We start from the raw sequence: 25,033 nt of genomic DNA, 5'->3' as shown, positions 1-25,033 counted from the left end.
GTTGTAATGGTTTAACTGAGCCACTTAATGAAACATGCCATGACGCCCCCTTGCAGCACGGTACCCGGCCTAGCCGCACCCTCCAAGATCCCCACACAGCACAGTACTTGGCTCAGCCGCACCCCACGACAGCCCCTTCAGCGCGGTACCCAGCCCAGTCACAGCCCATGATGCCCCTGGCAGCACAGTACCCGTCCCAGCCACACCCCCCGACGCCCCCACACAGCACGGTACCCGACCCAGCCACACCCCCCGACGCCCCCTTGCAGCGCGGTACCTGGCCCAACCGTGCCCCCCAATGCCCCACACAGCTCAGTACCCGACCCAGCCGCACCCCCCGATGCCCCCACAGAGCATGGTACCCGACCCAGCCACACCCCCCAATGTCCCCTTGTAGTGCGGTACCTGGCCCAGTCGTGCCCCCCAATGCCCCCACACAGCTCAGTACCCGACCCAGCCGCATCCCACGGCGCCCCCTTGCAGCACAGTACCCGGCCCAGCCGCACCCCACAACAACTCCATGCCGCATGGGATGGGAGCGTCACATCAGTACCCAGCCACACCCCATGATGCCCCCACACAGCACATTACCCAGCCCAGCCGCACCCCGACACCCCTAAGCAGTGCGGTACCTGGCCCAGCCACACACCCCAATGCCCCCACACAGCACATTATCCAGCCCAGCCACACCCCCGACACCCCTAAGCAGTGCGGTACCTGGCCCAGCCACACACCCCAATGCCCCCACACAGTGCAATACCCGGTCCAGCTGCACCCCATGATATCCCCATGGGACCAACTACATCTAGTAGAAAGTAAACCCCAAAAGGCCCAGGGCTGTGCTGGCCAGGGATATGGCTTGTCAGTGCATCCCAGCTCTCCAGGCTGGTGCAGGACCATTCTGTGGCTTTGGTGCGCCTGTGCAGACCCCATCCTGTGGAATACCAGTGCTGCTACTTCTGGCCCAATTCACCCATTTCCATGAACCTCCAGAATGTTTCTTTCTAAGATCTGCTTTAGCTCAGTCAGAAGCTACGGGCTGGCTGCAGGAATCCCTGGGCGAGGGTCTGTGGCCTGTGTTGTTCCAGAAGTCAGACGGGATGATCAGAATGGTCTTTCTAGCCTTAACTTCTATGAATCTCTGAGAAGTTTCAGGTCTGGGTTTGATTTTTTTTGGGTCATGGTCCCACTTAGCTGTGGCTTGAGACAAACCCACCTGCTACTCACCAGCTCCCCCATGGCCACATGGGGGAGTGAGACTTTATTCCAGCCTGTAAAGTGCTCTGAGAGCCTCAGCTGAATGGTGCTGGGGAAGTACAGAGGGTCATTAACACACACATGACTCACAACTGGGAAAGGGCTGGTCCCTCTCAGAGAGAGTGGGAAGCTCCTACTTCTGATTCCATTCTGCTGAGGCTTGGTAGAAGGACCTGACATGGTCCCCCTCCCCCAGCCCCATCCTGAGGAACCCACCTTCCTGGGGACTAGACACAGCACAGCCAAGGATATAAAGGAAAGGATAAAACCAGCAGCCAGGGTTCAGCTGCATGGGGCTGGCCCCAGCAGCTTCCTCCCCAGGCCCACAGATCTGCTGCTTTCCCAAACAGGAGAACAGCAAGACAATCTGTCCTGCCCAAAGACTTCCAGCCACGCCACTCTCTGACAAGAACCCCCTTACATCCAGCTGTGTCTTTTCAGTTTTTGTCAGTGTCTATTATAGCTGAATAATGCAGCCATGTAACGACATACCCTCCAGTGCCTGCTGCGCATGGCTTTCCAGCAGGAGCCAGATTAATCACAGAGAATAATTACAACGCTACGGGACACTTACACAGCCACACAAACGCCATCAAACTGGCTCAATGGCAGACACTCTTTGGGCAAGAAAACCAAAGCAGGACAAGTTCTCAGCTGGTAAATGCCTCCCAGGAATCCAAACACCCTGCAGGTTACTCGCTCTCGATGCTTCCAGCTCAGGGGGCTACGAGTCCACATCCTGGGGCTCCTACCCCAAGGGAACAAGACAGAGACCACCCCACACCCACCACAATGTCCTGCCAGAGAGGAGAGCGTGGGCAGGACCCACCCCAGTGACTCGGCCAGGGTTTTAGCAAGCTGGTCCAGGGGGCTGCCAACCTCACCTGAACAGACTTTGATGGGCAGGTCCCTTCCAGGTGCACATACCTGCCTGTGCAGGACATGGAAATGCCAGGTTATTTGCCAGCTTTCACTATGTCCCCTTCTGGGAAGGCACGAGGCGTCGTCAGATTTCTGTGCCCCAAGCCTGATGCATTGTGTGGGAGCATCAGAGCCATCCATCCTCAGCCCTTCAGCACTCATCACTGCTTCCCCAGCCTCCCAGTCCATCAGCACCTCCCCGCTGCTGCCCCATGCCTAGTGGGCACTGGGTGAGCATGGTGCCTGCCTGCTCCCCACATGCAGGCTGCGCCTCAGTGGAGACAGGCTGGGGTTACTGAGCAAGCGACATGGTTCTCTCCCGGTGATGCCACTCGGCAGCGGGGCTGACCCGTCGTGTTGCAAAGCTGAGCCACTGAGGTGCCATTTTTACACACTCAGAGCCAGTGTGCGGGGTTGCCGTGGCTGGGGTGGGAACTCCCAGTGACACAGCATTGCCCTGGAACCCAGCCTCACCACAGGCAGGAGCCTGAGAGAAGAGAGGTGAGGCAGCCTGCTGCTCGCCTGGTTCTGGCCTCTCCCAGCTCTGACAGCGACATGGCTGGCCCTGGGATCTCCTTTGGTCACAGTGACAGTGTCCTACTCCGCCCCCAGCTGAGGCCGACGGACTGGCTCGCAGCAACATCCCATGCTCAGGAATAACTCTTGGAAAATGCAACCGCCTTGACAGGGTGGCTTTTCTCTTCACGTGGGGTTCCAACACCCTAGCAGGGCACCCCCGCGGGGCTACTCCCCCCTCAGCCCTGACAGGTTTCCCCAGAATCCACTCCCAGCAGGTCACTCCCTCTCCCTCACACTCCTCACTGACACAAGCCCTGCGCTCCCCTGACACACCTGCATTCTGAACTCTGCCTTCCAGCGACTCATGCTGCCCTCTGCATGGGGGGGTCACACTCGCCCTCCCCAGCTCAAGAACAGCCAGGCCAGGGCCCGGCTGCACTTTCTTGTGCCCTCGGCCAAGGCCTGCTCCAAGGGAGGTCACTGAGACTTTGCCAAGGGGGCCTTTCCTGTCCTGCTCTTCCGACGCCCTTTGAGCCCAGGAGTCAAGATGCAAAGACCGCCACTGAGGAGGGGCAGGTTGCCCTGGTGCATCCAATGGCCTCTGCTGTGGGTCCTTTATCTGTTTCAATGAGCAACCAGGATGAAGGGCCTGTGCTCCCAGGCTGTGGGCACACGGCCGCAATTCAAACTGCAGGCACATAACGGTGAAGCCAGACTCATCCGCCCACTCCAAGCCAGGAAACAAGGAAATAACCAGCCAGAGGTTAAATCAAATCCAAGCCTTGCTCCAACTCCCCCTCCTAGCCCAGCCCACGGGAAGGAGGTGGGCCCTGAAAGTCTACGGGTCTGGGCTATCTAGGGCTCAGGGGGAGTAAATCCAGCAGAACTGAAGCAACCCTAAATAACACGGCAGCGAGGGCAGCCCAGAGCTCGGGAGCAGCCCGGGCAGCCCAGCGCTCGGGAGCAGCCCTACAGTAGCAGAGCAGTGTGCATGGCTGATGGAGGAAATACACTTCAGGGTCAGACTTTCAAGGGTTAATAGCAACAAGACAAAACATGTCTTCAAATGATGGAAAATACCTGGAGAGCAGAATCTTTATCTATGGAAGGAAAATGATGCAATTGCTGAGAGAGACTCCGGCAGCTTCATTTCCTGTCCATGTTGCTGGATATTCCTCCACCCCCAAAGAGATAAAAATCACGGTAATGTATCCAGAGGGCAGGTGAGAAACAGTGACAAGGAGCAGAGAGGAGGCAGGAGCAGGGGACAAAATCACATGTGGGAGATATGTGGGGCTGGCGGCCAGCAGGGCACAGGGACGTGTGCACACACAGACATGCCAGTCTCTCTACACAGGGCCCAGGATCACCTGCATTTCACTAGCTCATCAGGCTTGGACCCATCCCCCAACCCTTGGCTCAGGAGACCTGTGGGGGAAGGGGGGCGAACGGGACAGGCTCAGGGAACCTGGGCAAGGTGCCACTAAGGACTTGTTCAAACTACCACTTCTACCTGTGCAACTTATATCGCTCAGGGGTGTGAATAAGCCACCCCCAAGCGACATAAGTTACACTGACCTGAGCACGCAGCAGGGGCCGTGGGGATGCAGGACGGCACTCAGAGCGGCGGGAGCTGCCGGGACGCAGGATGGCTGCTGCTGCCGATGAAGGGATAAGGCGATTCAGAAGGGAGAGCTGTGCATGGTGTGGATTTACTGCAGCCAGGAAATGGCCACTCTTCCTGCCAGCCACTTAGGAGCCTGTGCCCCAAGAGGCCATCTAGCAGCCAAGCTGTAACAGACAGGCCCAGAGGACTTAGTCCCAGGGGAGGGCAGTGGACCAGGGTGGGGTGGGAAAGGGAGGGGCAGCCTATGACAGCACAAAATGAAGCTAAATCCCAAATCCCTCTTGACATCAAATACTAATTTCCACTTTACACGAGTAAATAGGCCTCACTCTCCGCAGACCAAACACACAATTTGTCCCAAACCAACTGACCTTCCTTAAAGGCCCAGTGTGTCTTAAAGGAGAGAGAATCACACAAACACAAAAGAGAGGAATCTCCTTGGAAGCAGCTCACGCCTGGGGACATGGGATCGTCCCAGTTCAAAGCTGCCCGTCCCTGCCCAGGGCTCAGGCAGATAATCCCGAGACAGCAGGGGCTGTTTGGGGCTGATAGAGAGAGTCCCCACGTAGGTCAATGCAACCCCGTGAGCGCAGCCAAACACGCACCCGACACATTTATGCGCACACTCAGATGCGCTGCCAGCACATGGTCCCAAGAGGAGTTCAAAAGGAGCTCTGTTTAGCGGTCTCCCCATCCCAAGGGGCACAAATCCTGTGACTGGTTTGCATCCGTATGGTTCAGAGACAGCAAATTCCCTGTCCCGCCCTCAGGTCCCTGTCCCCCAAGCCGCATGCACGCAGGGCTGTCACAATGGCCTCCACACCACAGGGCAGCAGGGTTACTGGGGAATAACAAACCTGCAAACTGCAATAAAAGACCTGGTGCTGGGCTGGGCCAGCTGACTCGGGTCAACGGGACTCAGGCTGTGGGGCTACACAATTGCAGCGCAGACGTTTGGGCTCTGACTGAAGCCTGGGCTCTGAGACCCTGCAAGACGGAAGGGTCTCGGAGCCCGAGCACAAACATCTACACTGCAGCTTTTAGCCCCTCAGCCCCAGCCCGATGGCCTGGGCTCCGAGACTTGGTGCAGAGGGCTGTTTATCACAGGGTAGGCATACCCCTGGGGTACTGCAAAGAGGAAGCCTGGGTGTCCAGAGTGCTCATTGCCCAGCTTCTGGATAATTAGCAGAGGTCTAGATCCCCTGGCAGATGAAGACACAGCTTCGCTGTGCAGGGTGCAGTGAACTCAGGGAAGGAATCTCTCCACTGGGTGCAGAGTGATGTGCAGATTCCTGCCTGCAAAGGGAAGCACAAGCTTGGTTCTCATCCCTGTCAAATCCATCACAAGCCAGAAGCTCTCTGTGATTGACCCAGTAGCAGGCACTGTCTGCAGTGCTGTAGCCTGTCAATCCCATGCACTGCTACAGGCTGGGGACCGACTGGCTAAGCAGCAGTTCTGCAGAAAAGGACCTGGGGATTACAGTGGACGAGAAGCTGGATATGAGTCAGCAGTGTGCCCTTGTTGCCAAGAAGGCCAACGGCATATTGGGCTGTATGAGTGGGAGCATTGCCAGCAGATCGAGGGAAGCGATTATTCCCCTCTATTCGGCACTGGTGAGGCCGCACCTGGAGTATTGCATCCAGTTTTGGGCCTCTCACTACAGAAGGGATGTGGACAAATTGGAGAGAGTCCAGCGGAGGGCAACGAAAATGATTAGGGGGCTGGGGCACATGACTTAGGAGCAGAGGCTGAGGGAATTTGGCTTATTTAGGCTTTGTCTACACTGCCACCTGAACAACAAACGTTTGTCATTTACAGGTGCTTAAAAAAGCCCCCCCTCCCCCTCAGACAAAACAAGTGTCAGTGTAAACTGCTCCTTGTCGGCAGGAGTTGCGGGTGGAAGTATTTTGTCCGCAAAAGTGCCGAAAAACAGCGTTTACACTGCCTGACTTCTTGCGACGGCTGTGTCCCTAAAAGCTGTGTAGTGTAGACAAAGACAAAGTCTGCGGAAGAGAAGAATGAGGAGGGATTTGATGGCTGCTTTCAACTAGCTGAAAGGGGGTTCCAAAGAGGGTGGATCTAGACTGTTCTCAGTGGTAGCAGATGACAAAACGAGGAGTAATGGTCTCAAGTTGCAGCAGGGGAGGTCTAGGTTGGATATTAGGAAAAACTATTTCACTAGGAGGATGGTGAAGCACTGGAATGGGTTATCTAGGGCAGTGGTTTTCAAACTTTTTTTCTGGCGACTCAAGTGTGACGAAGTGGGACCGTTCTTAATGTTTCCTCTGAATAGTGTGGGGGTGCCTCAGTTTCCCCTGTGCAGTTCTTAAGTATCTAGGTGGTGGGGTAAGGGTGTATGATCATTGCAGAGCCCGAGAGGGCAGGTGTGTGCAGGGGTCTGGACACAGAGAATGGCCGACACCCTGTTTCCTGGCAACTGATGGCCTGGGCCCTTCCCCCCTGCAAGGTGAGAGCTAAAGGGTTGGAGAACAAAGGAATCAGGTGCCCTCCTGGCCTGGGAAAGGGACAAAGCCCGGGGGGGGGGTGGGGGTGGAGAGAGTTTCAGTTTGGGGCTGGCTGGGACTTGGAGTGAAGGGCAGACGGGGTTGTCTGGCTCGCTGCCCCCCCAAAATGGACCCAGCTGAGGGGTCCTGTTCTCTGCACCTACAAGCTCTGTGTTAGACCATGTTCCTGTCGTCTAATAAACCTCTGTTTTCTTGGCTGGCTGAGAGTCACGTCTGTCTGTGAAGTTGCGGGGCAGGACCCTCTGGCTTCCCCAAGACCCCGCCTGGGTGGACTCGCTGTGGGAAGCGCACGGAGGGGCAGTGGAGGCTGAATGCTCCGAGGTCAGACCCAGGAAGGTGGAAGCTGTGTGAGCTGTGTGTCCTGCAGAGAGGCTGCTCACAGAAAGGCAACTGCTCCAGAGTCCTGACTGGCTTCATGGGGAGCAGTTCCAGAGCATCGCCCAGGGACTCCATGACATCAAGTTAAAGAAAACTGTTGAGGCCCACGACCCAGTGGAGCTAGGGATGAGGGTTTTGGGGTGTGGGAGGGGCTCAGGGCTGGGGCAGAGAGTTGGGGTGCGGAGGTGAGGGCTGCGGGGTGGGGCCAGGAATGAGGGGTTCAGCATGTAGGAGGGGGCTCTGGGCTGGGGCAGGGAGTTGGGGTGTGGAAGGGCTCAGGGCTCTGGGCTGGGGGTGCAGGCTCTGGGGTGGGGCCGGGGATGAGGGGTTTGGAGTGCAGGAAGGGGCTCCGAGTTTGGGGGTGGGCTTAGGGTTGGAGCAGGGGATTGGGGCGCAGTCTTAACTCAGGCAGCTCCCAGTCAGCAGCGCAGTGGGGAGTGCTAAGGCAGGCTTCCTGCCTGCCCTGGCACTGCGGATTGTGCTGCGCCCTGGAAGCAGCCAGCAGCAGGTCCAGCTCTTAGGCGGAGGCGCGCAAGCGGTTCCATGTGGTTCTCGCCTGCAGACACACACACCCCAGCTCCCATTGGCCAGAAACTGGCCAATGGGAGTGCAGAGTCTGTGGTTGGGGTGGGGGCAGCGCACGGAGCCCCATGGCCCCCCTGCCTAGGAGCCGGACCTGCTGCTGGACGCTTCCGGGGAGCAGCGCAGTATCAGAACAGGTAGGAACTAGCCTGCCTTAGCCAGGCAGCACCGCCGACGGGACTTTTAACAGCCTGGTCGGTGGTGCTGACCAGAGCCACCACGACCCAGTGCCTTATATTCCGCAACCCAGTACTGGATCATGACCTGCAGTTTGAAACCAACTGACTAGGGAGGTGGTGAAATCTCCATCCTTAGAGGTTTTTAAGGCCTGGCTGGACAAAGCCTTGGCTGGGATGATTTAGTTGGGGTTGGTCCTGCTTTGAGCAGGGGGTTGGACTAGATACCTCCTGAGGTCCCTTCCAACCCTGATATTCTATGATTCTATGATTAGAGAGACAAGGTGGGTGAGGTCCTGTCACGGAGTGTGGGGGAGTCCAGGCCCTGCACCCCTCTTCCTGGGATTCACTGAGACTCTCAGCCAGCCAGTAAAACAGAAGGTTTATTGGACAACAGGAACACAGTCCAAAACAGAGCTTGTGGGGACACCCAGGACCCCTCAGTGAAGTCCTTCTGGGGGAGCAGGGAGCTTAGACCCCAGCCCTGGGGTTCCCTGTGTTCCTCCACCCAGCCCCCACCTGAAAACTAAACCCACCGAGCAGGTTCCCTGCTGCATCCTCCATCCACATTCCTGGGCAGAGGTGTCACCTCCCCCTCCCCCTCCTGGCTCAGGTGACAGGCTCTCAGGTCTCCCGTCCCCAGGGCACATTCCCAGGTCAACACTCCCCCCTCCCTGCTGCGTCACATCGTCACATCTCTCCCCCCTTCGAGACTGAACTGAGCGGGGTCACTGTGACCAGTGACCTGGGGAAGTTCGGGGCCCCCTCTCCGGGACAGCGCATCCACTATCAGGTTGGCACTTCCCTTCACATGGACCACGTCCATGTCGTAATCCTGCAGGAGCAGGCTCCACCTCAGGAGCTTGGCGTTGGCTCCTTTCATCTGGTGCAGCCAGGTCAGGGGAGAGTGGTCGGTGTACACGGTGAAGTGTCGCCCGAAGAGATAGGGCTCTAGTTTCTTGAGGGCCCACACCATGGCCAGGCACTCCTTCTCGATGGCCGCGTAGTGTTGCTCCCGGGGTAGCAACTTCTTGCTCAGGTACACGATGGGGTGTCTCTCCCCCTTTTCATCCTCCTGCATTAACACCGCCCCCAGTCCCGTGTCGGAGGCGTCGGTGAACACCACAAAGGGCTTGTCAAAGTCTGGGTTTGCTAGAACTGGGCCACTGACCAGAGCCTCCTTCAGCGCCCGGAAAGCCTCCTGGCACTGCTCGGTCCAGACCACCTTGTCTGGCTTCCCCTTCTTGCATAGCTCAGTGATGGGGGTGGCTATGGCGCTAAAGTGGGGCACAAATCTTCGGTAGTATCCTGCCATCCCAATAAAGGCTTGGACCTGCTTTTTGGTGTGGGGAGCGGGCCAGTCTCTGATCACCTCCACCTTGGCCGGTTCCGGCTTTAGGCGGCCGCTCCCCACCCGATGGCCCAGGTAAGATACTTCAGCCATCCCCACCTTGCACTTCTCCGCTTTGACAGTCAGCCCAGCCCCCTGGAGTCGGTCCAGCACTTGTCTAACCTGGGACACGTGGTCCTCCCAGGTCTGGCTAAAGACACAGATGTCGTCAATATACGCCACGGCAAAACTCTCCATCCCCCTCAGGAGCTGGTCCACCAGGCGCTGGAAGGTGGCCGGCACTCCCTTGAGGCCGAAAGGCAGGGTCAGAAACTCATAGAGCCCCAGAGGGGTGATAAAGGCCGATTTCAGCCGGGCATCTGCATCCAGCGGCACTTGCCAGTAGCCCTTTGTAAGGTCCATGGTGGTAAGGTACCGAGCTCCTCCCAGCTTGTCTAGGAGCTCGTCCGGCCTGGGCATGGGGTAGGCATCCGATACAGTGATGGCACTGAGCTTCCGATAGTCCACACAGAACCGGACTGACCCATCCTTTTTGGGGACCAGCACCACCGGCGAGGCCCAAGGGCTGGCCGATGGCTGGATCACCCCCAAAGCCAGCATGTCCCGGACCTCTCTTTCCAGGTCCTGAGCAGTTTTCCCTGTGACCCGGAAGGGGGAGCATCTTATCGGCGGGTGCGACCCTGTCTGCACCCGGTGGACAGTCAGATTAGTGCGTCCAGGCTGGTTGGAAAACAGCTGTCGGTACGGATGCAGCACCCCCCTGACCTCAGCTTGCTGGGCAGGGGTGAGCTGATCCGAGAGGGGGATTGTTTCCAGGGGGGAATCAGCTCTGGTCCCAGGGAATAGATCTACTAAAGGGTCATCTCCCTGCTCCTCCCACTGACCACACACAGCTAACACCACATTCCCCCTGGCATAATATGGCTTCATCATATTCACATGGTACACCCGGCGGTGGTGGGCCCGGTTCGACAGCTCCACCACATAGTTTACCTCATTGAGCTGCTTGACGACCTTGAACGGGCCCTCCCAGGCGGCCTGTAGTTTGTTCTTTCTCACGGGGATGAGAACCATCACCTGATCCCCGGTGGCGTAGGCCCGGGCCCGCGCCGTGCGGTCATACCAGACCTTCTGCTTCCTCTGGGCTCTGGCCAGATTCTCCCTGGCCAGGCCCATGAGTTCAGCCAGTCTCTCTCGGAAGGTCAGGACATACTCCACCACTGACTCTCCATCGGGAGTGGCCTTCCCCTCCCACTCGTCTCTCATCAGGTCCAGGGGGCCCCTCACCCTCCTTCCATATAACAGTTCGAAAGGCGAAAATCCGGTAGACTCCTGGGGCACCTCCCTGTACGCGAACAGCAGGTGAGGTAAGTACTTGTCCCAATCCTGCGGGTGCTGGTTCATAAAGGTTTTCAGCATCATCTTTAGCGTCCCGTTAAACCTCTCCACCAGCCCATTGGACTGGGGGTGATACGCTGAGGCCCAGTCATGCCGGACCCCACATTTCTCCCACAAGCACCGGAGCAGGGCCGACATGAAGTTGGAGCCTTGGTCTGTCAAGACTTCCCTGGGGAACCCCACTCGGCTGAAAATGGTCAGGAGCGCATCTGCCACGGTGTCTGCTTCAATGGAAGCTAAGGGCACTGCCTCGGGGTAGCGGGTGGCGAAATCTACCACCACCAGAATGTATTTCTTCCCCGACCGGGTCGTCTTGCTGAGAGGCCCCACGATGTCCATGGCCACCTTCTGGAAAGGCTCCTCTATGATGGGCAAAGGTCTCAACGCCGCTTTCCCCTTGTCCCGGGCCTTCCCCACCCTCTGACAGGGGTCACAGGATCGGCAATACTGCCGGACGGTGGTAAAGACCCCGGGCCAGTAAAAGTTCTGTAGCAACCTCTGCTGGGTGCGCCGGATTCCCTGGTGCCCTGCGAGGGGGATGTCATGGGCCAGGGACAGGAGCTTGCGGCGGTACTTCTGGGGGACCACCAGCTGCCTCCTGACCCCACAGGACTCCCCTTCCCCTGGGGGAGCCCATTCTCGGTACAGAAACCCCTTCTCCCACAGGAACCTCTCCTGGCAGCCTCTCCTCATGGTCCGTCCCTCACTGAGGTCGGCCAGGTCCCTGAGCTTCTGCAAGGAGGGATCTTTCCTCAACTCGGCCTGGAACTCAGCGGCTGGGGAAGGGATGGGGCCCGGTTCCCCCTCCGTGGCCAGGTCTGAGGCCGCAGCCTCTCTGAGCCGTGCCCCTCGGCGCTCCCTCCCCACCCGAGTAGGGTCTCGCGCCTCCAGTGTGGTACCCTCCCCAGGGTCAGGTCGCAGTGCCCCTCGCCGGCTCTGGCTACGGGTCACAACCAGGGCGGTCTGGGGGTCGCTTGGCCAGTCCTCTAGGTCTCCCCCCATCAAAACTTCAGTGGGCAAATGGTGGTGTACCCCCACATCCTTGGGGCCCTCCTTGGTCCCCCATTTCAGGTGTACCCTTGCCACGGGCACCTTAAATGGGGTCCCGCCCACCCCCGTCAGGGTCAGGTAGGTGTTGGGCACCACCCGATCTGGGGCCACCACCTCGGGCCGGGCCAGCGTCACCTCCGCGCCCGTATCCCAGTATCCATTGACCTTCCTCCCATCCACCTCCAGGGGAACAAGGCACTCTCTCCGGAGGGACAGCCCCGCACCCACCCTGTAAACCGAGCACCCTGAGTCCAGAGCCTCCAGCCCTCTGGCGGGGCTGGCTGGGGGTACTCTTCCCTCCTGAGCAGGAGGCAAACTGGTAGCCCCCCTTTCCTGGGTCGCCTGCCCCTCGTCCAGCTGAGTCCCTACCCAGTTAACCCTGGGTAGGTTGGGTCTGCTCAGTTTGTCCCTGAGCCCGGGGCACTGGGCCCATACGTGGCCTCTCTGGCCACAGTGATAGCAGCTCAGGTCACGTTGGTCCCCTCGAACGGGTCGGAGGGGCCCGACACCAGGCGTTCCCCTTTGGAGGGGGTTCTCCCTATTTCCCCGCTGGGAGGCCCCATGGTGACTCTCTCTCTGCATCGGGGGGGGCCTGTTCTTTTGGGACTCCTCCCGGCTACCCCCTGACCGACTGTTCACAAACTCGTCGGCCAGCTGCCCTGCATGCTGGGGGTTCGCGACCTTTTTGTCCACCAGCCACAGCCTCAGGTCGGAAGGGCACTGTTCATACAGGTGCTCCAGTACAAACAGGTCAAGCAGGTCCTCTTTAGTTTGGGCCCCCGCTGTCCACTTGCGGGCATATCCCTGCATCCTGTTGACCAGTTGTAGGTAGGTGACCTCAGGCGTTTTACGCTGACTCCGGAACCTTCTCCGGTACATCTCGGGGGTCAGCCCAAACTCACGGAGCAGGGCCTGTTTGAACAGTTCATAGTCCCCTGCCTCTGCCCCTGTCATCCGGCTGGAGACCTCCATGGCTTTGGGGTCCAGTAAGGGGGTGAGGAACTGGAGCCTGTCTGCAGGGTCAACCCTGTGCAGCTCGCAGGCATTCTCAAAGGCCGTCAGGAAGCTATCTATGTCCTCCCCCTCCTTCCGCTGGGCCAGGAAGCACTTATCAAAGCTCCTTGCAGTCTTGGGTCCCCCCTCACTCACCGCAGCCGGGGCCCCACTGCTCCTCAGCCTGGCCAGCTCCAGTTCATGCTGTCTTTGTTTCTCCTTATGTTGACGTTGTTTCTCCTCATGTTGACGTTGTTTTTCATGATCCTCCAGCTCCCTCATTTTCCTCTCCCTCTCCCATTCCAGCCGCATCCGCTCCAGGGATGGGGAGCTCCGCTGGGAGGATCCCCTGCTGGCTGCTGGGGTCAGGGGGCCCTCGGTATTCGCTGGGCTTCCCACAACCCCTCCCCCAGGCATAGGTAGGAAGGGTCTCGGGGTGTCCTGGGCAGCAGTCTGACCCCTCCCAGCCTGGTCAGGCCCCAGGGCCCACGCTGCGTCCGCCGGGCGGCTTCCCTCAGGGACAGGGATCGGGTCATCCAAGCGATCCCTCTCCTCCAGCTGGGCAATCAGCTGTTCCTTGGTGGACCTCCCGACGCGCAGCCCCCTCTGCCTGCACAGCTCCACCAGGTCGCTCTTAAGGCGTTTAGCGTACATCTCCCGGCTGGCCACTCGCAGGCCGGGCAGCTGTCCACGGTTTCCAGGAAAAGCCCCTAGTGTGCCAGTCCTTCTTGAGGTCACCACCTCTTTGCCAGGGTCGAGCTGCAGACTCCTCCGCCCCTGGGACCGCTCGCTGCAATCCCCCGGGGGACCCTGTTACTGCAAAAGTCCTTCTCTCTGGTCACACACTCCCAGGGGTTAACCGCCCCCTGAAACCGTCTCTCTCTCTGAATCTTCAGCACGCCTGGTCCCCGTCAATCCCCCTTCGTTTTACTGTTCCCCAGTCACTTACTGCAGGAAGCGCCGTTCACGGGGTGCAGTAGATCCCACCTCTGCCACCAGTTGTCACGGAGTGTGGGGGAGTCCAGGCCCTGCACCCCTCTTCCTGGGATTCACTGAGACTCTCAGCCAGCCAGTAAAACAGAAGGTTTATTGGACAACAGGAACACAGTCCAAAACAGAGCTTGTGGGTACACCCAGGACCCCTCAGTCAAGTCCTTCTGGGGGAGCAGGGAGCTTAGACCCCAGCCCTGGGGTTCCCTGTGTTCCTCCACCCAGCCCCAAACTGAAACTAAACCCACCCAGCAGGTTCCCTGCTGCAGCCTCCATCCACATTCCTGGGCAGAGGTGTCACCTCCCCCTCCCCCTCCTGGCTCAGGTGACAGGCTCTCAGGTCTCCCGTCCCCAGGGCACATTCCCAGGTCAACACTCCCCCCTCCCTGCTGCGTCACATCGTCACAGGTCCTATCTTGCTGGCTTTTATCTTTCCCCCACTTCATGAGGTACACCACATGTTGTAATTGGCACGTGTAGACCTATGGATCTTGAAAGGTGTATTGTGGGGAGTGTTGATCATTGCAGAGCCAGCTAGATCAACAGATGCAAAACCTACACACATCTCCACGGCTACAATGATCAACCCCCCACAACACACCTTGGGGACCCATGGGTCCCACACATGCTGATCAAACATCTGATATTCCTCATCCAGTGCACTGAATGCCCCTACGACCACCATGCCAGTGAAACCAGTCACTGCGCACTCGAATTAACTCTCAGAGGAAAATGATAAGACAGAAACACCCTATCACCTGTGGGGGAACACTTCTCGCGAAGGGATCACTATCTGACCTCTCAGTCCCCGTCCTCAAAGGATACCTGCATGACGCAGGGAGCCTGGGAGCTTAAATTCATAACTTAGCTAGCCACTAAAAATCCCAGACTGAACATTGACACTGGATTTATGGCTATTACAACAATATATAACCCACTAACACCACCACCCCCCTCCTTTCCCCTCTGACTGGAAGGGTTTTAACAGGCAACTTCACTCTGAATGGTCCCTGGAAATGTGTGTTAACTACTTATGCTAAACAATCTGTTTCCCCCTTGTGTTTAGCTGTGATGCTGGAGTCCCTGTCCCAGACCTGCAGAAGAGCTCCATGCAGCATTACTGGGTGTCTCTCTCACCAACAAAAGTTGTCCAATCAAAGATATTACCTCCCCACCCTTGTCCCCCAGCAGCAGGAAAACACTCGTTGGGGTGTCTGTACTACTGTCAGGTGGGGGCAGGGTGCATGAAGCTGGGATAGGGAAAGACCAATCTGCACTGGCCTCTGTGTCCAGATTTCAGAGTAGCAGCCGTGTTAGTCTGTATCCGCAAAAAGAAAAGGAGGACTTGTGGCACCTTAGAGACTAACAAATTTAGTCTCTAAGGTGCCTCAAGTACTCCTTTTCTTTTTGTGTCCAGCTAGACAGAGCCCGGGTTCATCCCTGGCACCGGCCCTTTCATTCCTCAGCCTGTTCCTCTCACTCCATGGCCAGCCTGCAGCTCCCCATCCCCTCTCTGTTTGCAGGGAAATGTTCCCTCCTGGCACTAAGAATGACAAGAACCCAGAGCCTGCGCCTCAGCGACAGAAGGTGCTAAAACCTCACTGCCAATGGCTGAAATTACTGTTTACAAACAGCTACATCAGAATAAAAGGCTCCCTGAGCACCTGCTAGGGAAGCGATTCTAGGCAGGGCTAGTGCTGTACAGATGTGCTGTTAAACAGTGTTTCCTTGTACTGCTCCTGCTCCATTGTGCCTTGCTGTTACTAGGTTCCCTGGCTATTCACCACCCAGCACAGCACAACAACATCCCGGGTCACTGAGCTGGCAGAGACGTGCAGTGGCCGTGACGAGGAGGAAAGACACCCCTGACGCTGCACCAGAAAGTCACTCTCAGAACCCAGATGGAATGGCCAATGGGCCTGGCTCTTTATACGCTAATTGCTCAGACTCATGTTCATGTCTTTCACCCAAAGCCTCCTAGAAAGCTTTACTCGCTCTACAGAGTCACCACTTCAGCCACTACCAAAATGGGATGTTTTCAAAGCTGTCAGTGGAAATGGCACCTGCAAGTTTTGTGCATGCAGAACACCAGCTCTGTGCCTTTTTAACTGGCCTTACAGTCCTTGCCCATGCAGGGTGGAGACCTGGTCCAAGCACACAAAACTTGCAGGCTTAGTTTCAACGTGTGGATGAAATTTGGCTCCTACAAGACACAAGTGGTGCGTTGTTCTTGTAAAACTGAGTGGCGTTCTAAACATCAGTTACGCTCTGTCTACCTCCAGCTAACAGCACAGAAACCAGGGCCTGCTCTCAGGTGTGGCACAGAGCTCCCTCCCTTACTCACCATTCCACAAGCCCTGCATTCCAGTGGAAACCATGGGGACACTCTGGGAACTCAGCAGGGCCCAGGTGCACACCATGCTCCACATGGCCCTTGCCCTCAGCGTTGGCTGTTTAGCCGCTCGTTCCCAGAACAGACTTCAGAAGGCAGCAGATCGCTAATATCCTTGCACACTGGAGATGCAGCATTCAGCTTGGTTAGCAAGTAATGCCCAGGAAGTGGTATTATGGTAGGACACAGTGTGCTAGGGACAACCACACACATAGGGTACATCTACACTGCAGCTGGGACGTATAATTCCCACGTCAGATAGACGGACACATGCTAACAATGGGAGCGTGGCTGCAGTGGCTCCAGCTGGCGACCCAAGCACAATCCCGTTGGAGACCCTAGCGACACACTCGGGCAGCTACCCCAGCCACTGTGGCCACACTGCTATTTCCCACTCAGAGCTAGGGCCTGTGCATCCACCCAGGCTGGGAATTACCATACTTCTCCCAGCTTCAGTGCAGCCATACCCATAACAAGACCCATTCTCTGCCCCGCGGTGCTCTCAGTCTGATCAGCTGCTGAATGCGTCAGCTGGAAATGGGCAGGAACACCAAGCACACCCAGAAACCACCATGCACTTTTTACATCCCGTACCTGAATGTGCAAGCACCCGCCCACGTGCACACTGACTCGGATAACTCCAAATACCCTCACAAGATAGTCTCACACGGGGGGAGAGGAAGAGCCACTTGTGACGAGCAACAAGGAAGAGACAGGGAATCTGAACAACATGTGTGAGAGTGTGAGCGCGTTCGTTTGTGGGGTGTGCCAGTGTGTGTTTGCTCCTGTGGGTGCATGAGAGCAACAAACAGCAGAGAAGCAGGTCAAAGCAAAAAGGGGTTCTTCACTATCATGTATTGTCGGAACTATAACAAGCCATAGCGTATGAACTGCAGCTGCCCGGGCACTAGCCCTTCTATCATCATTCGCTGGATTCCTGGCACTTGATTGCAGGGTTTGTACCTTAAAATCTGCTATTGCCAATGAAGCCTCATCCCTCCTCCATAACCATTAACACTGACGGGACTTCCACCATCAGGAGGAGATGCCAATACACACCCCACTAGCTCCTGGGGACAACGTACTTTATACCAGCTTGTCACAGCACCACCTGCTAGGGGTTTATTACAGACGCGTTTTATAACGGGCTTTATTCTAAGTTAAGAAATGGAGCAACTTCCGCTGTTCACTCATTAAATATTAATAGAACATTTATAAACTGATCCTTAATTTAAAGTGTTACCTTTAATCAAAGCCAGGGTGACAGTAATGCAGCCGTTGGTAAAGCCCCTCTGGTAGGATTTAAACCTCGCACCCTGAGATTTTTTGGCACCTAAGGGTGCTTTACTGCTCGGGATACAGTGCACAGATGCTGCTGCTGCCACCAGCGAGTACAAGCAGGAAAGACAACCGCAGTCTGCCCTGAACAACGTGGACCTGTTACAGGGTAGCACATGGCTCTCTCCAGCTCAGTGGTTCACTCGGCCTCACCTGCTCTGATAGCAAGGAGGTGAGCGGGTACAAATGCTTGTCTTGACAGGCAGCCTCTACCCTTCATCCTGGCTCCAATATTCCAAGCTCGTGTCAGAACTGCTGACAGCGGCCCGATGACTGGCATGACGGTCTCTTCCTCCCCGCCTAGCAGATGGGCACTCACCTGTTTTACTGTCCACTGTGAAGTGCTGCTCCCCTTCCAGTACACTGTACACCACCCTGGCACTGCTGCCGTACGTGGGGTCATCGGCATCTGATGCCATCACCTTCATCACGGATGTGCCTGCACAACAGGACAGGGCAGAAACAACAACAAAAACAAGCCTGAACCAGCTGGGCCTCAGACCTTCAAGCCTGGGTTCCCCTGGGGCTGACCGGGCACGGGTTGGTAACAGAGCACAGAGGCTGACACAGCCAAGGATTAGGAGCAGAGAACCTATGCTGGGATAACACCCCCACCCCCAGTAGGACAGGTTACAGGGGAGATGGCTGGCTATTCCTTTCTCTAGGAGCCTTTGGCAGATTGTGCCCAGTTCTGGTGTCCACGACTAAAGGCTGCTGATAAACTGGAGAGGGTGCAGAGAAGAGCCATGAGAATGATAAAGAATTAGAAAACCTGTCTCATAGTGAGAGACGCAAGGAGCTCAATCTGTTTTGCTGATCAAAGAGAAGGTTACTGGATGACTTGATTACAGCCTATAAGGACCTAACTGGGGAACAAAAATTTGATAAGAGGCGGGAGGGTCTCCCATCTAGCAGACAAAGGCCTAACATGATCCAGGGGCTGGAAGTTGACTCTAGACAAATTCGAACTGGAAATGAGGCATAAATACTTAAAATGAAGGTAATTAACCATTGGAACAACTTCCCAAAAGTCCTGGTGGATTCTCCCATCACTGACCATTTTTAAATCCAGACTGGATGTGTTTCTAAGAAATCTGCTCTAGTTCACACAGGAATTAACTCAGGACCGCCCCGCGGCCTGTTATCCCAGAGCCCCTGTGCCAGGACAGTGTTCCTATTTGGCCAATTAGGAGGGTGGGACACCACCTGGGGGCTATAAAGGACCAGGGCAAAGCAGAGACAGGGAGAGAGCTGCCAGATTGGGAGTCAGGAACTGGCAGAGACTGTCAGGACCTGGGGGAGACCGAACTGAAGGCAGGAGAACAGCAAGAAGGGTTTGCTGACTGCTGTCCGTAAACCAGGCACCCAGGGTGGAGAAGGAGCATCAGAGAGAGATGCCTGCTGGCTCTAAGCCAGAGTCAAAGCCAAAGGCCAGAAAGGGCCAAAGGCAGGGGAGCAGCAGAGCTGACCTGCTGACGTCTCCAGGGTGAGAGAGTTGGACGTAGAACAACCCTGAGGGGGGCGGGGGAGTGAGGGATGCTCCCCTGGTTCAGATGAGCTGCCAGCAGAGTGGGGATTCCCCTAGGGAGAGCAGGGTGCCACTCTTGCTGGCAGGGCTGGGGTGGCTGTCCTGGCAGAAGGACAGGAGAGCCGTGGCCTACAGAGAGACGCCAGGGCTGCATGTTGCATGTGCTGTTTGGACTATGCCAAGGGAATTCTGGGCTATAGTTGAGACTTTTGTTATGATTTATGTGCACGGGTGACCCCTTAGGGGCTATATTTATACTTGGAAGGTACTTCCGACTATTTCTGGGGACTTCAAAGGAGGGAACCTGAGGCAGGCAGGGCCCTCCAGGCAGGGGCTGTGTCTGCAGGAGGTCCCCTCTGGCCTTGCAATCTCTGATCCTAGCGAATGCTCTCCTCTGCCTGTGTAAGGCTGAGAGGGGCTGGGCTGTGGGAGGGCTCTGAGACTGGTAATGGGGTGCGATACCTTTCACCACTAGGCCCCTGGGCTAAGCCCAGCAGAAGGTGGGAGCTGCTGGACACTCTTCCCAGATGGGGTGACTGTTCTGTGTGGGTCTCCCCCTGGTTTCTAGGGGAACAGGCATCACCATCCAACTGCCCCCTTCTTGGCAATACTGCCAGGATCGAAGGGGTCATGGAGGCTGGGCCCCTCCCTCAGCCTAAGGGGGTCCCCCAGAGCAAGGGTGAGGAGAACATGGCTGCTGCCTGGGCTGTGTCCTGGGGCTAAGTAGGGGCTTCAGACCCTAGGGCTGCTGCTCCAGCATCTTCCACAGCAGGCAGCATGCTTTAGCACAGAGACATGTGGGGGGAACAGAACTGCCATCCCGCCTGCTCCCTGCCTCTCTCCGACCCAGACATGCCAGTGGCGTCCTCATGCACCACACGTAGCAGGGCCGGAGAAGTGTAAATTGGATAAAAGTCCATCGAATGGTTGCAATTAAGCTATTGATTTCCAACGCTGTCTCATTAACCAGGGTGCTTCACTCTGACTATCCCCGTGATGGCTCTAATTTGACATCATGTTCAATTTGACAAAAGCAGGACCCCCGGACGTGAGAACCGGGTGCCAGGGAGGGAAGGGCGGGAGGGCGATGGAGGCGAGCACAGAGAGGGAGGGAAGGAGATGTTCCTCCTGCCTGAAGAAACCCTTGGGGGAAGACAATACTTGATACAGCATCCTGCTATGGCAGCGCGAGGCCACCCAGCATATCTACAGCAGAGAACGCGGGGACCAACATACACCCACACAGAAACCAAGGCGCTTCCATGCTGGACCAGACCAGTGCTGCAGTGCAGCCACCCTAACCCCCTCCTCCCACAGGCGGACTGGAGGATGGGGAAAAGATATGAACTGATCACAGACATTGTGACGGGTTCAGTCACAGGGATCCCCTTGGGACTGTCACCTGATATGCTGAAATTACCTCTGAGGCCCTTTTCCCTGCCAGCTTGGGACTCCAGAACTCTGCCTTGTTGAGCCAGACACGCCAGCCTGCTGCAACACAAACTCAGGGTCTAGGCTACGTCCCCAAAGCTGCAGACTTTATCCAAACACTGCTCAGCAGGTTACTTCTCCGGCACCCTGACACCCAGTTTCCAATGGGATCCAAACCCCAAAGAAATCCGTTTTACTCTGTATAAAGCTTATACAGTGTAAATTAGTAAATTGTTCACCCTCTATAACACTGATATACAGATATGCACAGTTGTTTGCTCTCCCAGGTATTAATCACTTACTCTGGATTTACTAATAAACAAAAGTGATTTTATTAAGTATAAAAAGTAGGATTTAAGTGGTTCCAAGTAATAACAGACAGAGCAAAGTAAGTGACCAAGCCAAATAAAGCAAAAACACGCAAGTTTAAGCCTAATACGTTAAGGGACTGATTACAGGTAAATCTCTCTCTCAGAGATGTTCCAATAAGCTTCTTTCACAGACTAGGAAAATCCTCCTTTCCTTGTCTGGGCCCAATCCTTTCCCCTGGTACAATCCTTGTTAGTTCCAGCAGACATCTCCGGTGGAAAGCAGGGATTTTCTCATGACTGGCTGCCTCCTTTGTCCTGCTCCACCCCTTTTATAGCTTTGGCACAAGGCAGGAATCTTGTGTCTCTCTGGGTCCCCATTGCTCCTTCTAAATGGAAAAGTACCAGATTTAAGATGGATTCCAGTATCAGGTGACACGGTCACATGTCACTGCAAGACCCCTAGCCTCCATTCCCTGTGGGCTGGCCCACACGTACACAGGGAGGCTTTCAAGTAACTAAGGCCATTTAAAACTAATTGTTTCTGGAGCACCCTTAATGGCCTCTGTGACAGCATAATCAGACAGCATAATCATAACCAGCAAACTACAATCTTTCCATAGACACCCCACTTGACCTCCTCTGTACAAGACCTGGTGCAACCATAGGACCCCGGTTGCAACAATGATCTATATGGTCACAGTTCACGTCAATAACGTCACAGCCTCCACTTAATATGTTTACATCAGTGATACAAGTTTATATCTTATTCTCCTAACTCCAGATATAGAAATAATACATGCAAACAAATAGGATGAACACACTTAGTAGATCACAAGCTTTCTAATCACACCATACAAGGGGTATTCAGCATAAAGCATATTCCAGTTATGTCATATTCATAAGCATATTTCCATAAAGCATATGGAATGCAATGTCACAGGCACAGGATACCTAATGAACCTGGGGGACTCTGCCACTGTTGGGGCTAAGGGTTACGCAGGGCTCACAGAGGACTGACCATTTATATGGATAATGAGGACATCTAGTTGAGAAGGGTTAAAGAAAAGAGAGGAATCTAACCTCTCCTGCTCCAAGGCCTCAGGGCAAGGTAGAGACACCCCACAGTCGCGTATTCCATTACAGCCTGCTCCGCGGACTCCAACTGACTTCCCTGGGCACTGGGTTGGGGTTTTACTTCCCCACAAGGCAGTTTCACTTCCTGTGATGGATCTGGAGCTGGCTGATGTCAGGGACAGGAGACTGGATTAAATGGGCCATGGTTCTGATCTTGCAATCCTTATGTTCCCATGATGCCACATGCTTTGCTATATTAACTCAACAATAACCACAAAACTTTGGCTCTAGCTGCACCTATGTGAGAAATATACGTACCCAGGTCTCCTGGCTATTCAGTATGCAATCGCTGCTTGTCCAGGCAGTGTAGAGAACCAGATTCCGAATACTGTTACCTGGCAAAATACCCAAATCCCTATAAATACTTCATCCAACACCCTGGAGCAACATCAGTTCTGGCTAAGAAAAAGCCTGAATGGGTGAAACACATCAGTCAGTGACACCCTGGTTGTAACAGAGCAAAGTGAATGGAAAGCCACCCAGGTGCGAGGTAACTCACTGGCAGAAACGCCCACCGAACTGGTGACATTGCCAAAATCCAAGCCCCTGGGGGCAGAGGCCAGAGGCCATTCCAGCCCTGATCCTGCCAGGAGTCATAAGCGCATGGAGTTAGCAGGGCAGCTTTCACTCCTATTTACACGGATCTGCCCCTTCCTGCTGTCCCTGGAGGAAATGAGCAGTTATGTAGCCACTTTGATCGGTCTCAGGCCTCCTCCTCAGAGCCGTGGCGACGCCACTAACCCAGGAATTCCCATCGTCAGAGCTCAGAGATGGGCTGGTTTGAGCCAGCTTGTCTATGCTGTGCTGTCTGCAGTAGTTACTGTGTATCCCTGCCAGGCGTGCCCAGGCTACCCCGCAGTGATGCTAGTTCACTGCCTAGCTCAATGAATGAGTGCTTAGAAACACCGCAATAACATTTCCATGACAGGCTCTCTCTGTGCCTCCCATCACCCTCCCTCTCCGTCTGGCTCTCCCCTGCCCATCACCCAAACGCTCTGTGTAATATTCGCTCCCGCCTCCTCTTTCCACCCACCCCTTCAGCATGCCTCCCACTCCACCCTCCTGCACCTCCCCAGGATAAAACCCTTCCAACGACAGGCATAAAAACACCAGAATAGCAATCGTGTGGGATGGAGAGAAATTCAGATCATAACTGGGAAATGTCCCGTTTAATGAGGGTCCATTACAGGCCCTGCGGAGTACAGCACACAGCATCAAGCCCTCCAGCTGCCCCACCATGCTGCACTCAGGAGACATGCTGGAGTCTGCGGCAAAGATGTGATGATCCCCAAGAGTGGCACTGGCCCACGCAACCACAGCGCCATGGCCGTGCTGCCCCATGGGAAGACATCACCCATGGGAGCACCATCCCATCACTCACCCACAGGAACACATTGCCCATGCAGTGCCACCCGGACACGGACCAGCAGGAACACTGCTCGCACGCCGGCACCATGCTGATCCTCTGAAAGAAGAGAGCTGGCTGGACGCACGGAGCTTGGTCTGGCCAAGGAGTCCACTTTACAAGCTGGAGGGAGGTTAGAAAAGCCAGGCTTGGAGCAGAGCAGAGTCATTTGCTCCTGTTATCCCTGCACATGACATCACAGGGCCGGACGTGTCATGACAGAGCAGGAGACGACAGGCCAGTGTCTAATAAACCCCCTGCACGTGCATGTAGCTCTTCTCCCATTAATGGCTATTAGCCAGGATGGGTAAGGAATGGTGTCCCTAGCCTCTGTTTGTCAGAGGGTGGGGATGGATGGCAGGAGACAGATCACTTGATCATTACCTGTTAGGTTCACTCCCTCTGGGGCACCTGGCATTGGCCAGTCGGCAGAGAGGATACCGGGCTGGATGGACCTTTGGTCTGACCCAGTGTGGCCGTTCTTACGTTCTCCCATGGCCCCGGCTATATGTCCGGCTAAGTAGCACTTGCAACCAGGCTGCAGTACGGAGGCCGGGGCCACTGGGCATCAGAAGCAGCCGTTAAAGGCATCTGTCCCTGCTTCTTGGAACCCAGAGAGACTTTTCATCCAGGACTAAACCCTGCGGCATGTGCCCTGCGAGTGAGAGCTGCACATTCCCCAGACCCAGGCCTTCTGCACAATGACTCTCATGAGTCTGTCCATCTGCCTGTCTAGCCAGATGTTTACGTGAGTGCCTTGCCCAACAGGTCAGCCCCAGCATGTGATGTAACAGTGACCTCTGCCCCTGAAGACAGGCTGCTTTGTACGTCCTTGGTTTTAAGTCTCAGTAAACCGACAGGTCTGGTCTTCGGCCCTGGTGGCCCAGGTTTGTGGCCATTCCTAGCTCTCCTGGGAGCCTGATCTGAAGACTCTTGCTCTACCAGTCACCCACTGCTGCTGAGAGTTCAACCACTGCGAACACTCATAGCTGCCTCTTGGTCCGCGGAGAGACGGTCCTGCAGCTACTGGTCCGGGCCCGGCCCATTGAGAGCTTGGAGATCAAGACCAGGACCTGCAACGGATGCAATGGCGAAGCTGTGCAGTGCTGAGAGCCCCATGACGATGCGCCCCTGACAGCCCCATGCTGCCAGCATACACGGAGCAGGAGCAGCTCACAGAACCAGCTGTCAGTGGGCACAATACCACTGCTGGGAGCAGCTGTCCTGAGGAGAACAAACCTGCTGCTCATCTCTGCAATGCACAGGGTGTTTCACAGAGTCCTAAATGGCCCCCACGACACCAGCCAGGTAGAGAGCACAAAACCCATGTCACAGATGGGGAAACCGAGACACAACCATGTAATGCTGCTGCTCAAGATCACACACACCAAGTCAGGAACAGAGCCCAGGAGTCCTGACTCCGACCCCTCTGCTCTAACCACTGCACCCACTGCCGTCCCGCAGCCAGGACTCGGGCCCAGGAGTCCTGACTCCGACCCCTCTGTTCTAACCACTGCACCCACTGCCCTCCCGCAGCCAGGACTAGGGCCCAGGAGTCCTGACTTCGACCCCTCTGCTCTAACCACTGCACCCACTGCCTTCCCGCAGCCAGGACTAGGGCCCAGGAGTCCTGACTCCGACCCCTCTGCTCTAACCACTGCACCCACTGCCCTCCCGCAGCCAGGACTAGGGCCCAGGAGTCCTGATTCCGACCCCTCTGCTCTAA

The 25,033-nt window shown here is 56.0% G+C and overlaps 1 protein-coding gene across 8 annotated transcripts in view; it reads right to left on the bottom strand.

Annotated features, from left to right (window-relative positions):
* Positions 1-25,033, bottom strand: part of CDH22 (cadherin 22) — a 201,429-nt gene that overhangs the window by 77,357 nt on the left and 99,039 nt on the right. For 6 of the 8 annotated variants that reach the window (XM_074969690.1, XM_074969687.1, XM_074969685.1 and 3 more), the window contains one exon: positions 17,818-17,937. The exons of 1 other annotated variant lie outside the window; for it this stretch is intronic. In XM_074969690.1, coding sequence (XP_074825791.1) covers positions 17,818-17,937 — 120 coding nt within the window. Of the gene's footprint in view, positions 1-17,817; positions 17,938-22,160; positions 22,238-23,283; positions 23,407-25,033 lie in introns of those variants that run through there. One more of the 8 variants, XM_074969691.1, reaches the window with a different exon arrangement.

Source organism: Natator depressus, chromosome 13 (genome assembly GCF_965152275.1).
Source record: "Natator depressus isolate rNatDep1 chromosome 13, rNatDep2.hap1, whole genome shotgun sequence".
Classification (NCBI taxonomy): Eukaryota; Metazoa; Chordata; order Testudines; family Cheloniidae; genus Natator; species Natator depressus.
This window is presented reverse-complemented; position numbering and strand designations above follow the sequence as displayed.